The 16,818-nt window shown below is 46.3% G+C and overlaps 2 protein-coding genes across 2 annotated transcripts; both read left to right on the top strand.

The window, feature by feature from the left end:
- The first annotated feature begins 3,024 nt into the window (after positions 1 to 3,024).
- On the top strand, positions 3,025 to 15,461 carry LOC104887799 (auxin-binding protein ABP19a). The gene is made up of 2 exons (XM_048638070.2): positions 3,025 to 3,509; positions 15,017 to 15,461. The coding sequence occupies exons 1-2, from the start codon at positions 3,149 to 3,151 to the stop codon at positions 15,283 to 15,285; spliced, it is 630 nt and encodes a 209-aa protein (XP_048494027.1). The 5' UTR covers positions 3,025 to 3,148; the 3' UTR covers positions 15,286 to 15,461.
- LOC125494617 (uncharacterized) lies at positions 6,843 to 7,996 on the top strand. Its single transcript, XM_057392408.1, has 3 exons — positions 6,843 to 7,315; positions 7,393 to 7,820; positions 7,894 to 7,996. Exons 1-3 carry the CDS (start codon positions 7,139 to 7,141, stop codon positions 7,907 to 7,909), a joined length of 621 nt encoding a protein of 206 aa, XP_057248391.1. The 5' UTR covers positions 6,843 to 7,138; the 3' UTR covers positions 7,910 to 7,996.
- Positions 15,462 to 16,818: the final 1,357 nt, after the last annotated feature.

Raw genomic sequence — 16,818 nt, 5'->3', positions numbered from 1 at the left:
ATATAACTCCAAAAAAAAAAGTATATTAGAAACAAAAATTCAAAATTCAAATTTTTTGTTTTGGCTCTAAATTTTTTAGGTGGGTATAACTCTAATGAACAAGTGTTGTAACTCTAATCCAATCGTGTGGTTGAGATTCATTCTCATTTCTCATGTAAGGAGCATTCTCATGTGATCTTGCCCTTATATATAATATATATATATTATATATATATATATATATATCTCTATTATATAAGGGAAGGGGGGAGCAACGGTGTCCTTTTTTGAAACGCCTATTTTGCCCTTCCTTCCCTTTCTAAATTACAATAGGAATATCAAAATCAAAATCGGCACTCAAAGAAAACTACCGAAAATAAATTTACAACACTCACTCACAAATCACTTAAAAGAAGAAACTTTACAAATCACCCATACAATTGAGAAAATCACGTTATAAAAATCATGCAAATCACTCAAATAATCAAGACACTTTATTAAAACTTAAAATTAACATACAAACTAAAACTAGCTAATAACCTAGAACGTCAATACGTACAAAAATATTTACAAAAATTTACTTATAAATCACTATTCTCAAGAACCATTCACAACTTATGGTGGGTCATGATAAAAAATAGAGTTGTATTTTTAGTGAAATCAAAATTTAGAAGTTAGACAAGGAAAAAAATTATTTACTTTTTTATAGTGTTTCCTATATATAATGAAACTTTTACTTATATTTGGACCTGTTTTTTTCTATTATATAATAGCGATTAATTATCAAGGCAAAAAGTTTTATGTAAAATATCATTCAAGAATTAAAGTACAACATATCTCTATTATATAAGGGAAGGGGGGAACTATGATGTCCCGGCCCCGGATGAAGAGACTATGTTACCCCCTTCCCATTCTAAATTACAAATTCACTTACAAATCAAAGGGGGCTTCAAACAAAAATACCAAAAATATAATTATAACAATCACTCACAAGTCAACTAAAATCATAAAATTGCATAATTAAAATTGCATAATTTACGTTATGCAAATCACTAAATGAGGAAACTTCAAAAACTTAAAAATTCACTTACAAACTACAACCTATGAAAAAATTTACTTGAAATCAAAGTGTATACTTTCTTTACAATTTATGAAGTACTGTACTTAATTTAAAAATCAACTAAAAAATTATTATATTAGAAATCATAAATAAATTCAATAAAATTTCTATTTTGTTCATAGAATTTAACTGTGAAAAGTAAAGAAAAAAACAAAACAAAAAGAAATGGTGAGAGACTTAAGTGACATAAACTAAACCAATCAAATTTTGCAACTAAAAACAATTATACTTCGTATGTCTAATGTTCAAATTTTGACTCTTATGCCGAAGAAAATCGAGTTTCTGTTTCGAAAAAAAATTCAAGCACGCATCGCGTGCAAAAAATTCTAGATATATGTAAAAGTTTCATTATATATTGGAAACACTATAAAAAAGTAAATAATGTTTTTCCTTGTCTAACTTCTAAATTCTGATTTCACTACAAATACACCTCTATTTTTTATCATGACCCATCATTAATTGTGAATGGTTCTTCAGAATAGTGATTTGTAAGTAAATTTTTGTAAATGTTTTTTGTATGTATTGATGTTCTAGGTTATTAGTTTTAGTTTGTATATTAATTTTAAGTTTTAATAAAGTTTCCTGATTATTTGAGTGACTTGCGTGATTTTTATAACGTGATTTTGTCTATTGTATGAGTGATTTGTGAGTGAGTGTTGTAAATTAATTTTCGATAGTTTTCTTTGAGTGTCGATTTTGATTTTGACATTCCTTTTCTAATTTAGAAAGAGAATGGGGCAAAATAGGCATTTCAAAAAAGGACACCATTGCTCCCCCCTTCGGCATATATATATACATGTCCCCACAAATCCTCGTCTCTCTTCAACGACGTCTTTCGAAATGATGGACAGCACCTATAACCGGCAAAATAGACCCTTATTCGTGGACCCGACCCGAATACCCGACTCAAAATCTGTTTTCACCCGAAAATAACGATCCGAAACAGAATTAAAACTCGAATAACCCGAAGTCGACCCAAATAAAAATAGACCCGAACCCGAATCTATCTGACCCAAAATTCACCTGATAATGATGACCACAAACCGGAACCTGATCTGAAAGTTGTCATGTTAGTTACTTTTTAAACAGATTTAAGGAATATATATTATGAAATACTAATATATTTCCTCCGTTTCACAATAAGTGAAACATAGAAAAAGCACACACATACCAAGGAATATAGAGAGAGAAAGTTGGGACTACAATAGAGTAGAATGATCAAACAAATAGGTTGTGGTCCCCTTTTACTTTTTGGTGGCATATTTGTAATAAAAGTGAATTTTTTTTACCATTTAAAATTTGGTTTCACTTATTGTGAAACGGATGAAGTATGATTTAGCCGTTGTCTATTAATTATTTAATTTACTCTCATTATATGAGTTTTATTTATTTGCGAGATTTAAAACCGGATATTACCCGACTAGATCTAACACCCGATCTAACCTGATCCAATTTAAACCCGACCCGATATGACCAGAAACCTCATGGACCCGATATGAAACCGCAACCGAATGAACCCGATCCGACCCGAACGTAACCCGAACACAAAGTCAACTTGATTATGACCCGACAGTATCCGACCCATATGACCTGTTTACCACCTCTGGCGGCACCTTTTGTGATATTCTTACACGGTTGATTTTTAATTGAGACAATAACGGGGGCACCTATTCTTCTTAATATATTATATTGAAACCGTGTATTTTAATAATCACCAGTGCCCTTTCATTATTGATCAGCATTAAATGTTCAGTTTTTTTATTTCATCATTTATGGTAGAATATCCTTGTTCTGTCTACTTTCGTACTTGGCAGACATTTGACTTTCATATTTCATTGACTTTTAAAGCCTTTGAACATGAAATAGTCTAATAATAGGAAAACCCAACTCTCGCGAAGATCACCATGCATGCATGTACTGTTACCTCCTCTTCCATTATAAATAGTGCCAATATTTTCTATCAGATGCAACAACATCCAATCAAGCTAATAAAATTGCCAACAACAGATATACCACCAAGGCACCAATAGTCTCGTTTTAGTTTCCAAAATGAATTACCTTCTACTTATTTTCTCCACCTTTTCCCTCTTGGTGTCTATCTCTCGTGCTATAGAAGTTGATTTTTGTGTGGCTGATCGTAATCTCCCAAGAGGACCAGAAGGGTATGCTTGTAGGAATCCTACTACTTTAACCACGGATGATTTTGTTTATACTGGTTTCCGTGGTAGTAGAACGATCACAAATGTACCTGGAAATAACGTAACTCTAGCATTTGTGGATCAATTTCCGGCTCTAAATGGTTTAGGTATATCTATGGCAAGGTTAGACTTTGGCATCGGTGGAGTTATACCAGTTCACTCACACCGAACATCCGAAGTTTTAATTGTATCAAGGGGATCAATAATTGCAGGTGTTTCTGTCTAGAAATTAAGGGTTCTGATTCCTTTGCTTAGGGAATACCGGGTCAGATTCGAATGTCCTGAGTTCAAATTCCGTACGCCGGAATCCTGCAAAAGTAACGGTTAGACTGCCCCGGGGGTTGTTCCGGGATCGCCTCTCCGACGCTCAAGTCAGTAATCAAGCTTAGAGAGATAAAGTCTAGAGAGAGATGCTCTGGTTTGTTAGGTAAGAATTCAATACCTTCTCATTGATGAGGGGGTTGAGTATTTATAGTGCTTTGGATATCCCAACTGTAGGCCAGCTGGGGGGCACTGACAGCTGGAATGCACCATAAAGGTGGGGCCCACTGGAGGCTCTAAGGCATTTATTGGGCTGGATTATCCTTGGTAAGCTTAAACCAGGAAATAAGCCCAAACAATTAGCCCCACGCCAGGAATGGGAAATATCGAGGCTCTGCTGAAATCTTTCCCGTTCGTTGCGGAACCTAGCCAGTTTGGAACCCAGGTTGCCCTGCTTCTCAGGCAGGAAAGGAGGGCGCGTGCCGACCTAGTCTCCTCAAGGAGGAGGGAGGCAGGAGTGCCGACCCGGTCTCCTCGAGGAGAAGGGAGGCAGGAGTGCCGACCCGGTCTCCTCGAGGAGAAGGGTGGCTTGAGTGCCGACCCGGTCTCCTCAAGGAGAGGGGTGGCTTGAGTGCCGACCCGGTCTCCTCGAGGAGAGGGGTGGCTTGAGCGCCGACCCGGTCTCCTCAAGGAGAGGGGTGGCTTGAGCGCCGACCCGGTCTCCTCGAGGAGGAGGGTGGCTTGAGTGCCGACCCGGTCTCCTCGAGGAGAGGGGTGGCTTGAGCGCCGACCCGGTCTCCTCAAGGAGAGGGGTGGCTTGAGTGCCGACCCGGTCTCCTCGAGGAGGAGGGTGGCTTGAGTGCCGACCCGGTCTCCTCGAGGAGAGGGGTGGCTTGAGTGCCGACCCGGTCTCCTCAAGGAGAGGGGTGGCTTGAGTGCCGACCCTGCCGACCCGGTCTCCTCAAGGAGAGGGGTGGCTTGAGTGCCGACCCGGTCTTCTCCAAGAAAGGTGGATTAGTGTACGGCTCGGCCTAGGGACCAATGAGTCCCATGGTTGCCCGAGCCGGTATTCTCATTCGCTTAGTCAGCCAAGGAGGGCCTTCTTAGGCCGAGCCGGTTGGACGCGGCTCGGATGAGGGGCCAATGAGCCCCATGCTTGTCCGAGCCGGTGCCTGCTCTCGCTAAGTCAATCTGGGACTTAGGAGACTTACTCAACCAAGGAGGAGTGCCTCCAAGGGCCGAGCTAGGTGGACGCGGCTCGGATGAGGGGCCAATGAGCCCCATGCTTGTCCGAGCCGGTGCCTGCTCTCGCTAAGTCAATCTGGGACTTAGGAGACTTACTCAACCAAGGAGTGCCTCCAAGGGCCGAGCTAGGTGGACGCGGCTCGGATGAGGGGCCAATGAGCCCCATGCTTGTCCGAGCCGGTGCCTGCTCTCGCTAAGTCAATCTGGGACTTAGGAGACTTACTCAACCAAGGAGGAGTGCCTCCAAGGGCCGAGCTAGGTGGACGCGGCTCGGATGAGGGGCCAATGAGCCCCATGCTTGTCCGAGCCGGTGCCTGCTCTCGCTAAGTCAATCTGGGACTTAGGAGACTTACTCAACCAAGGAGGAGTGCCTCCAAGGGCCGAGCTAGGTGGACGCGGCTCGGATGAGGGCCAATGAGCCCTCCATGCTTGTCCGAGCCGGTGCCTGCTCTCGCTAAGTCAATCTGGGACTTAGGAGACTTACTCAACCAAGGAGGAGTGCCTCCAAGGGCCGAGCTAGGTGGACGCGGCTCGGATGAGGGGCCAATGAGCCCCATGCTTAGCGGTGCCTGCTCTCGCTAAGTCAATCTGGGACTTAGGAGACTTACTCAACCAAGGAGGAGTGCCTCCAAGGGCCGAGCTAGGTGGACGCGGCTCGGATGAGGGGCCAATGAGCCCATGCTTGTCCGAGCGGTGCCTAAGGTTTTGGACCACTGGCTGAGGTGACCGAGTGGATAACCTTGAGCTGATGAACTGGCAATACTGAGCTGGTGAACTTAATAGTTTCTTGGGAACCCAAATGCCACGTGGCAACGGTGGATTATTGGGGTGCTTGAAAACATGGTGGCGATTCAACTTCTGGTTAATCATGACTTTTGTGACGATTGATATTCCGAGGGGTTGTGCCTGTTGAACAGTTTTGGGCATTTAGGAAGCCCATTAAGGTGTTGAAGACACAAGGCCCGGTCCAAGAGGTGACGTGGAGCACGGGGACCGAGGATTTTGCCTATAAGTAGGAGAGAGGGGAGAGATTTTTGTCACTTTTACAATTCTCTCTCTCTCTCTAAATTTGAGTTTTCTGATCTCTCTCTCTCTACTTTAGAGATTTTCTCTCTCTAAGTCCGAGCCCCATCTTCTTCGTCCGACCAGGTACGCCTTTGTTTTGCTTTTTTACTAAGTTTTTCTTCTCTTCTTTTAATAAAATCGGCCGACCCCCTTCTGTTGATAAATAATGGGGAGCTCGTCCGAGTCAGTGACACCCCCTCCCTCACCTCCTTATAATTTAGCCGAGGAAGTGAGGGGTATGGGAATGGTATTGGTGTCAACTTTAATAAGTTGCCCGGATCCCTCGGCTGTGCCTGAGGCGCTTTCCCTCCCAAGTACTCCTTCGCAAGCCGAGGAGGAGGAGGCCGAGGGAGCCATCCCCCTACCCTGGGAGGTGTCCCTGGCCTATCCTTCTTCGAGGAGTTACTTAGACAGATTTTTGTCTGATGGTGTAGTTAGGATAGCTATGCCGGGAGAGGAAGGCGAAGCGTCGACGTCCGGGAGGCTCGTATATCCGGAGCTTGATCCGAAGGGCGGACCGGGAGCAAAGTTTCCACTTCCGTCTTTAATAAAAGCTTTGCTAGAAGATGCCCGAGGCCAAGCGGCCAAATTTCAAATAAAGGACCCTTATTTACTTGTCCGACCCGATGCTAACCATACCATCTTATCTCCACCGCCGGGATGCACGGCATTTTATTACAAGGCAATGGAACTAGGTCTAAGATTCCCGCTGACCCAGTTTGAGAAAGACCTCTTGAACGCCTACAACTTGTGCTTGGGTCAGCTTTCCCCAAACTCTTGGGGCGGCATTTTAGCGGTTCAAGTGATCTGTGACATCATCGGTGTCAAACCGACCCTGACCCTTTGGCGGCATATGTACAAATTGTTCGAAATGCCAGCCGGGGATCATGGTCCGGGCTGGTGGTGCTTTCAGGCTCGGCGGGGCTACCGTACCGTCCTTGATCTCCCTACTTCTCAAAAGGGGTTCCGCCGAGGGTTCGCCTTTGTATACTTTGGTGGGGAATGGGGCATCCCCACCGTGCCCCCGTCGACCGAGCCAAACCACTGTTTGAACTTCAAGGTGCCTGAGCTATCCGACGAGGAAGCCGTGGCCGCTATCTACTTTCAGCTGGAGGCTAAGATAGTCGACGGCGGCGAGGTGTTTGTAGCGGGGAACTGGCTCCCGAGCTGCAAACTGTTCAAGAACGAGCATTTCCTGGCGGCCTTCGGCTTGAGTCCGGCCTTTCCCAAGGGTAATTCGGCAAAAAGGGGGTCCGGTTGACTTATATTTATGCTTGCTTTGTTATTTTGTTCTAACTCTTTTTTCCTTTTTGCAGAAGCCTCCCTAGCCTTTCTCAAAGAGACCGACTCAGAGATGGCTGAACGATTGACCTCTGCTGCACTGAAGGCGGCTCGGATTAGGGCCGAGATGAAGGCCAACAAGATCAACAAGCCTTCGAAGCCAAAAGTGAGAACCCTTTTACTTCCGACCCGGTTTAGCTTTAGGTTTTGCAATTTCTCACCAACTTTTAATGTGTTTTGCAGGATCCTTCCAACCCTAAACCGAGGAAGCGCAAGGAGCGCACCGAGGAGAGGGTTGAAATGACGGAAAAGGCTTTGGCGAAGGCCCGAGCCGAGCAGGAGGCTGCCGCCAAGAAGGCTAGAAAGGATCCTTCTATCGAGGTGAATAGTCCTCGACCCGATTCAGGAGGTGGGGGACACATGTCTCGGTCCACCCTTCAGATTTCGAGCCTGTTCGGAGTCCGGGGTACGAACCGGGGGCCTCTCACCATTCTCCGACCGAGCGCTCTTTATCCGAGGCTCCGGTCCCGTTTACGCAAATGTCCAAGACGGACAAGAAGAAGAGGATCTCCGACGCATTGGAGATCCTATGTACTCAAACGGACCGGGACCACATCAACGAGGTCAACCCGAGGAATGAGTCGAGTGAGCTCTTCCGCTCTTGGATGGACGTGAGTGAACTTTTCTCCGCCTTTTACTTGCTTTTTATTGGCCAACTTCTAATTGTTGTTTATTGTTCTGCAGTTTTCCATCCGGATGACCAAGGTAGCCGAAGACCGGCTCGCCCTGGTACAAGAGGTCTCGGACCTGAAGCAGGCGGCTCGGTCGCACTTTGATGAAGTGTACCAGGCAAGGAGGCCAAACGTTGGCCGAGCTCGCTTGGAGGAGGCCAACAAAAAGATCGAGAGGCGAGGCGACCTGGAACAAAGAGAAGGAGGACTGGCAGATCGAACGGACCAACCTCTCTCTTGCCAAGGAAAACGCTGAGTCCGCCAAAGCTACGGCCGAGACCAAGCAAGCTCAGGCCGAGAAGGATCTGGAGGAGGTCCGGTTCAAACTTTCAACAACCGAGGCTCAACTGAAGGAAGCCCAAGCGGCCGTTTCTCGCTCTCAGGAGGAGTGGTTCCAAGCTTGGCAGAAGTCGGATGACTGTACCGATTTCTGTGCCGACGTGGGCCAGTCTTCCCATAAGATGGCGAGGACGAGGCGCTTGAGGCTTAAGGTGGCCTTTGCTGATTCCTGTCCCAGGGCCGACTGGAATTCGGTCTGGTCTCGCTACCAGGAGCTGGCCGATGCCGAGGCAGCTGAGATCAAGGCCAGGATGGCCGAAGAGCTGAGCTCGGACAGCGACTCCGACTCTGATGATGGAGAGGAAGATGCTGGGAGCACCGAGCCACCTCCACCAGAGCAACCTGCGGCCGAGCAGCCTGCAACTGGTCCTTCTACTTAGCTTCCTTAGGATTTTTATTTTCTTAGCTTTGGCCTTGTCGGCCCTTTTAGCTTTTCTGCTTTCCGACCCCCTCTTTTGTAAACTTTTGGTTGTATTTTACAACTTTTAATCAATTGGAATACAACTACTATTTTGCAACTCGTCATTTGTCGCATATTTTTCGTTATTTGCAATATTACAACATTCAATAGACAATAAACTGGTTAAGTTTTGCTTGCCTTTTTGTTCAAAAATAGACTGGTTAAGTCTCTTTCATTTCTGGGGTATAAAACCGACTTGATACATGGACTGGTTAAGTCCGAGTTACAATTTATTTGTTTGCTAACCGACCAAGTACTGCTGGCCTTACATCATGCCCCTAGTGCAAGTAACGAAAAAATTACACATAGAATCTTTTGAGATTATCTAGGTTCCAAGGCCGAGCCAAAGGGACCCCTTCGGGAGATTCGAGTCGGAATGTCCCTGGCTTGATGATTTCTGTAACTTTGTAAGGGCCGTCCCAATTTGCCCCCAACTTCCCTTTGAGATGGGAAAGTCCAGTGGCTTCGACCTTGCGGACGACCCAGTCACCTAGACTGATTGGCCGAGGCTTTACTCGCCGGTTAAAATGCCTTGTGATTCTTTGCTTGTACCGGATGGCTTGTAGCAAGGCATTGCCTCGGGTTTCTGGCAATAGGTCTAAGTTGATGGGCTTTTCTTCTTCATTCTGGTCGAACTCATAGAATGTCATCCGAGGGGAAGGAATTCCCACCTCGACCGGAAGGACAGCCTCGCTTCCATAGACCAAGCCGAAAGGGGAGTGCCCCGTGGCTGCTTTTACCGTGTTCGAGCCGACCAGAGTACTCCAGGTAGGTCGTCACCCAGCCCCTTTAGCGGCATCAAGGGACTTCTTGATACCCTTCAGGACAATTTTATTAGCCGACTCGGCTTGCCCATTGGTCTGAGGGCGGGAGACCGCTGAAAACCTTGTTTGAATGCCGAACCGGGCACAATATTCTCGAGTCGGCCCACTGTTGAACTGCCGGCCATTGTCTGAGACCAAGGCTCTTGGAATTCCGAACCGGGTAATGATGTTCCTCCATATGAACAACTGAACCTGCTTGTCAGTAATTGACGCCAGTGGCTCGGCTTCGGTCCACTTGGTGAAATAATCAATTGCCACAATTAGGAACTTCCTTTGCCCAGAAGCCGGGGGAAAAGGTCCGAGCAGGTCCATGCCCCACTTGTCGAAAGGCAGGACTGCTTGAATGGTGGTGAGGGGAGTGGCCGGCGCCCTCGGTATGTCCGAGTGAATCTGGCAGGAGGGCACCGTCGGACTAAGTCCGAGGCATCAGCCTTTAAGGTAGGCCAATAGTACCCTGCTCTTAGCGCCTTTCCGGCTATGTCCGACCCCCTTGATGGCTTCCACAGGCTCCTTGGTGTATTTCTCGGAGGACATAGTTTCCTTCCTCGGGAGTTATACATTTGAGGAGGGGATGAGTGAAAGACTTTTTATAGAGCTGCCTTTCATGCCACAGGAACCAACCAGACTTGTCTTAACCGGTCGGCTTCTTTAGGATCGCTGGGTAAGGTCCCGTCTCGCAAGTACTCCACAATTTCCCTCATCCAGTTTGAGGATCGATTGAGTACGAGCTGCTCTTTAGCATTTATGCTAGGTTCCTTCAACACTTCCCAAGTAATGGTTCTGGGGGCCGACCCCTCAGCAGAACTAGCCATCCGAGCCAGTGCATCAGCCTGCTGATTTTCCGAGCGAGGAATGTGGGTGATCCGGAATCCGGACAACCTTGCAATGACAGCTCGGGCTTTGGCCAAGTACATCCTCATGTTGTCCTCCTTGGCCTCATAGTCTCCGGAAATCTGACCCACTATGAGTTGTGAGTCGGACTTGGCTATGATTGAGGTTGCTCCAGCTAGGATGCATAACTGTATTCCGAGGATGAGAGCCTCATACTCGGCTTCATTGTTAGATCCGAGAAATTCGAACTTAACAGCATATTCAATTTTTTCTCCGACCGGAGGCTTGATAACCAATCCGGCTCCGCAACCACTCTTTGTGGATGACCCATCAACAAGCAATTCCCACTCCTCTTGCGAACCGACCGGGGGTCGAGTTGCGCATTCAGTGATGAAGTCAGCGAGTGCTTGGGCCTTGATGGCTCTTCGGGGCTCGAACTCGAGCCCAAAATCTGCTAACTGGTCTGCCCAATCACTCATCCGACTCGAATGATTTCTATTTTCAATAAGCTTCCGGAGCGGTTGTCCGGTTAGGACTTTGATGGGGTGTGCTTGAAAATAGGGCTTGAGCTTCCGGCTTGCCATTACTAAGGCAAAGACCATTTTCTCAACATCGCTGTACTTCGCCTCGGCCCCCCTATAGGCGTGGCTGATGAAGTACACAGGATGTTGCTTTCCTTCTCGCTCGGCTATCAGGACGGCGCTAAGAGCGTAGTCCGAGACAGCCAAGTAGATAAACAGGGGTTCCCCCGGCAAGGGGGAGATCAGTTTGGGCAAAGATGCCAAGTGATTCTTGAGGTCAGCGAAGGCTTGCTCGGCTTCGTCATCCCATGCGAACTCTTTTCGCTTCAGGGCCTTGAAGAACACAAGCTTTTATCGGCCGACCGGGAGAGGAACCGACCGAGTGCCGCTAAGCAGCCGGTTAGGCGCTGTACTTCCCGAACATTCCGAGGCGATTTCATTTCTAAGACCGCTTTGATTTTGTCCGGGTTGGCCTCTATACCTCTCTCATCACTAGAAATCCGAGGCACTTTCCCCCTTTGACTCCGAAGACGCATTTTTTAGGGTTGAGCATCATCGGTATTTCCTTAGGGTGCTCAGCGTTTCTTTCAGATCTTCAGGATGATCCGACTGGGCCTTGCTCTTGACTATCATATCGTCAACGTATACCTCAATGTTCCGACCCAATTGGTCGCTGAAGATTTTGTTGACGGTACGCTGATATGTCGCCCCGGCATTTTTGAGGCCGAATGGCATCATTTTGTAGCAGTAGACACCCTGAGGAGTGAGAACGCGTATGAACCCTATCCTTCTCGGCCATGGGAATTTGATGATAGCCGGCATTTGCATCCATGAAGCTGAGAAGGGCGTGCCCTGCCGTTGAATCGACCAGCCTATCGATCTTTGGCAAAGGGTGATTGTCTTTTGGGCAGGCTTTGTTTAAGTCGGTGAATCGACACACATTCGCCATGCCCCACTCGGCTTTTTGACCAAACCACATTGGCCAGCCATTCCGAGTATTGACACTCTTCTATAAACCCGCTCGAGCAGCTTCTTGACTTCTGCTGCTGCCGCGGCATTTCTTTCGGGACCTTGGTGCCTGAGCTTCTGCTTGATAGGTCTGAACCCCTCTTTGATGTTAAGCTCATGGCACATGATTTTCGGGTCGAGCCCCGGCATTTCTGTGGCCTCATAGGCAAAGACATCTTGGTACTCCGTGAGCACTTGGATGATATCTTGCCTTGTTTGCGGGTCCATGGCCTTGCCTACCCTGACAGTCCGACCGGGGTCCTGGCCGATCGCGACTTCTTCGTCCTCTTCGGCGTTGAGGACGTTCATATTGCTTGGGGTTTTCAGTTATGTACACCCCGAGGCTCGTTGAGGGCTGACCCCTTCATACTTTCTTTTTTTCGAGTCCTTTTGGACGTCGTTGTCCGAGTCCTTTTGGACGTCGGTATTTTTGAGGCTATTCACATAGCACTCTCTTGCGGCCTGTTGGTCGCCTTGAATTTTTCCTACCTTCCCGTCATCAGTCTCAAACTGCAAGAGGAGCTGGTAGGTGGAGATGGCGGCCTTGGCCTTGTTTAGCATGGGCCTCCCCATTATTATGTTGTAAGGCAAAGGGATGTCTACCACCAAGAAGTCGATCGGTAGGCTTCTCCCCTTACCCTTTTCACCCATCCGAGTGGGTATTTATTATGACCGACGGTGGACAGAGTTGCCCCGAAGCCTATGAGCGGCTGAGCCATGGGGTAACATCCCGTTCGGTGTATTCAGCTTTTTGAGGCAGTCAAGGGTGATTATTCAGCGGATGAGCCCTATCACCAATACCCTCTTCACCTTTGTATTCGCTACCTTGAGCTCGATGACAAGGGGGTCGTCGTGCGGAACACGCAACGTCCGACTGGGTTCCCCAAATGTCATGACGGGGCAGCTAGCTCGGGGAGCTGAACATCAAGCACCTGATGTTTAAGGTTCTGGAGGTGAGCCTTGCGCGCTCGGCCGGTTAGGCCTCCCGACGCAAATCCCCAGCGATGACACCAATGAAGCCTTCGGTGTCCCACTGTTCGACTGACCCACCTTTTGCTTTCCCTTTTCCTCGCTCGAAGCTTGAGGTAGTGGTTGAGCTTGCCCTGGTCGGCCAGACCGTTCAAGGATTTCTTGAGCTCCCGACAGTCGTTGGTGGTGTGACCACATTCCTTGTGGTAGTCACACCACAAACTTTTGTCCCTCCGAGACGATGACGTCCGGATGGGTTGGCCTGGGAAGCCAATTTTTGTCCCGGATGCCAAAGTAGATTTCCTTCCGGTTTTTATTAATCGGGGGTCGTTGCCATTATCAGTGAGCCGATCCCCTCGGCCCCTGTTCTTTGATGCTTAGGCTGACCACGTGATTCCCTTCATCCTTCCTTTTCTTGCCAACCTCGTCCGAGTAACGGCAGATATCCGTTGCTTGGATGAATCTTTGGCCCGAGCCATGGCTTCCGAGTAAGTTTTGACTTCATTCTCGGCCAATGACCATCTGAGCCGACCCGGTTGGAGGCCGGACATGAGGGCAGCGAAGGCTACAGCGTCCTGTAGGTCGGTTATTTTGAGAGACTCTTCGTTGAACCTCTTGATGTAGTCCGACAAGGATTCATTCTTGTCTTGCTTCACCCCCATGAGGTGAAGGCTGGTTTTTCTTTGCCTCTTTCCCGCTACGAACTGATGGATGAAGAGGTGCTCCAATATGGCGAAGTCAGTGATGACCCCCGCCGGCAGTTCTTGGAACCAATTCAGAGCCAACCCTCTGAGGGTGGTAGGGAAGAAGCGCACCAAGTGGCCTCGCACTTGTCTGCACGCTCATTTGAGCCTTTATAACTAGCCATATGATCGTCCGGGTCGGTTAGGCCCGCAAATGGCTCGATCAGGGGGGTTTTAATTTTACCCGGAGGTTGGGTCCCTAGGATTTCCTGACTGAAGGGGATCAGGAACTTGAGCCCTCCTCCAGCTAGCCTAGGGGCTGAGAAGAGCCGAGTCCCCTTGGCCCTCTCGTCATTTGCTTTCTTCCTGAGGAACTCCCGAGCGTCATAGCCTTGGCTGAGGCGCTTCTTGTTGTTAAGGAATCTCGGGCATCTTGGGTTTCCGACCCGCACCCCCCTTGGGGATTTAGATACTGGGTCTCTGCATGCTGACGGGCCGACCCTGTCGCGCTGACTTTTCTCTTTCCCGGTGGCTCGGGTCTCTCGCATCGGACCGTGGCCGGCTAGGCTGCGGGTCTCGATTAGAACGAGAGTTGTCCCTCTGAGAGCGGACGACCGTGCGCTCCCTGGTTCATGCTGATTGAGCGGACGACTTGTTGTGGCTGCCTCTGCTGAAGCATGGCCATCATGTCCATCATACCCTTTTGGAATGTCTCCTGGAGCTGAGCCGTGATAAGGGCCAGGTCAGACGCGAAGAGCGGCTGAGGCTCCACATGCTGGATATGCTGGGATACTGACCGAGGGTCCAGAGTTTGGACGTAGGTGACCTCCGAGCTGGTGAGGGAGTTCGCTCGGCCTCTCGGTTATGCGCAGGCGAATGGCCTCGCTCCGGTCGAGGGACTGGAGGATCCCGATTATGTGCGGGCGAGTGGCCTCTCTCTGGCCGAGAGACCTGCTCGGAGGCTGGCTTGCCGCGAGTGTTTTTGGTTGGTGCCATGGTCAATTGGCGTTCTGAGCTGAGTAGCTGAATGATAAATCTGAGTGAGTGGTGGCGAAGTAACTTTTTGTACTATCCCACAGACGGCGCCAAACTGTTTCTGTCTAGAAATTAAGGGTTCTGATTCCTTTGCTTAGGGAATACCGGGTCAGATTCGAATGTCCTGAGTTCAAATTCCGTACGCCGGAATCCTGCAAAAGTAACGGTTAGACTGCCCCGGGGGTTGTTCCGGGATCGCCCTCCGACGCTCAAGTCAGTAATCAAGCTTAGAGAGATAAAGTCTAGAGAGAGATGCTCTGGTTTGTTAGGTAAGAATTCAATACCTTCTCATTGATGAGGGGGTTGAGTATTTATAGTGCTTTGGATATCCCAACTGTAGGCCAGCTGGGGGGCACTGACAGCTGGAATGCACCATAACAGGTGGGGCCCACTGGAGGCTCTAAGGCATTTATTGGGCTGGATTATCCTTGGTAAGCTTAAACCAGGAAATAAGCCCAAACAGCAGGATTTATCGACACAAACAACACTGCATACTACAGAAGACTAGAAGTTGGAGATGTTATGATTTTCCCACAAGCCATGCTGCATTTCCAAGTTAATGTTGGAGCAACCCCAGCTACCGCATTCGTTAGTTTGAACGGCGCAAATCCAGCAATTCAATTCACTATGAATTCTTTATTTGGTGGTAACTTACCTGCTAACATAGCTCAACAAATCACGCTTTTAAGTAATGCAGAGGTAATGAGGATGAAGAGGGCATTCGGCACTGCTTAAATTCCTTTTTGGAGATCCAATTCTGTTTACTTAATAATGCATTGTATAAATATTATATTTCAGAGAGAGTGTGTGTGAGCATATTTCTTTTTCATATTTAACCTTAATAGTTTGTAAAAATTTCAGCTTTTGGTACATTCATCATTTAATAAAATGATTACATCTATTTAATTCTACATTATTGATGAACATTTGACTTAGCTATGGCCTATGAATATAGTGGAAGAGTTTGTTTATATCGTGCCAATTCTAACCAACAATTGCTCCAACTTAGAAAATGGATTGCGTCATATTTGCTTTTGGATAGGATCCAAAATTTTGAGTTAGATGGAACTTTTAGCATAAACATATATCCAAAAACTTTTACTTTCAGAAAAGGATAATATTTATAGAACAAGAACAAATAAATTTATTTTTAAAACTTGACAAACATATAATAAGAAACGAGTGACCTAATTAATCTGTCTTATACAAGAGCTGACAGAATATGGTAAATCATTGCTTCTAATTATTGGATCCCGCCATGAACCATGAGATATTAAGGTCGGGATGGTGTGAAGGAAAACTTTGTAGATAAGTTAAATGAAAATGAGGATGAGTTTGTCTTGTAAAAGAGTGAGACCGTCTATTTTTAAATTAAAATTAGCAATGATAAGCCCAATATTAAAAAGAGAATTAGCTCAATAATGACTAGATTAATTTTTTTCGATGACTAGTTTAATCCATTTAGTGATTATGTCTACTTTTATATTAAAATTTGACCGTCTCTTTTAATAATTTTTGAATGAGGATTATTATGTTTAGTGTTAGTTTGAATATTTTTGGTAGTTAACTGGATAATTAATGGTGAGTTTTTGCGCGCTTTTGGTATATGATTGGATCCATAGAATTTGCCCTGCACTAGCTTATGGGTGATTTGTGAATAATAATCCTTTCATATCATCAAAACATATCATGAATAAATGAGTTGATAAACGAAAAATAGCATTCTATACATGATTTTGATAGTCACGAGCTTCGATCATGGTATGGTCAAATGGGAATATTATAACTTGATCATCCTTATGATCTACCTAATTAAAAAAAATAAGTCATTAGATAGATATTGGAGCCCATTTACTTGTGATACATGCATGTACAATAACTTTTTATAGAATTTTTTACTTTTTTCATTCAAAACTTGAAGTTGCAATTGATGGTCATTACTTTTTCAAATCTATTACACTCTTTTGCTATATTTTTACACACTTTTTAAGATTTTCAATTTCTTTCTTTTTCACCTTAAAAAAATGAGTTTTAGATTTAATTATTAGAGTTAGTCAAGTCCAACCTGTTAATTTATTGTTGGTCGGATCGTGTTAGGTGTACTAAGTTCAGTCGAAATAAGTTTATATAAAGATAATACACTCTAAATCTCCATATTTGATTTTTTAACGATGTTTTTCATCTATATGTATAATTTAAAATTAATTAACAACTAATATACATAATTAATAATTTCTTGTTTAGAAGATTTATTATATTGCATGCTCA

The sequence above is a fragment of the Beta vulgaris genome, chromosome 2 (genome assembly GCF_026745355.1).
Source record: "Beta vulgaris subsp. vulgaris cultivar EL10 chromosome 2, EL10.2, whole genome shotgun sequence".
Lineage (NCBI taxonomy): Eukaryota > Viridiplantae > Streptophyta > Magnoliopsida > Caryophyllales > Amaranthaceae > Beta > Beta vulgaris.
The sequence above is the reverse complement of the archived record's forward strand: the minus strand, read 5'-3'. Positions and strand labels throughout refer to the sequence as shown.

Excerpts from the sequence above, each read along its gene's own strand:
- LOC104887799 (XM_048638070.2), top strand. The coding sequence starts at position 3,149 with ATGAATTACCTTCTACTTATTTTCTCCACCTTTTCCCTCTTGGTGTCT. Across the intron at positions 3,510-15,016 it reads AAGGGGATCAATAATTGCAG|GATTTATCGACACAAACAAC; the intron begins GTGTTTCTGTCT and ends CCCAAACAGCAG.
- LOC125494617 (XM_057392408.1), top strand. The coding sequence starts at position 7,139 with ATGCTTGCTTTGTTATTTTGTTCTAACTCTTTTTTCCTTTTTGCAGAA. Across the intron at positions 7,316-7,392 it reads ACAAGCCTTCGAAGCCAAAA|GATCCTTCCAACCCTAAACC; the intron begins GTGAGAACCCTT and ends TGTGTTTTGCAG.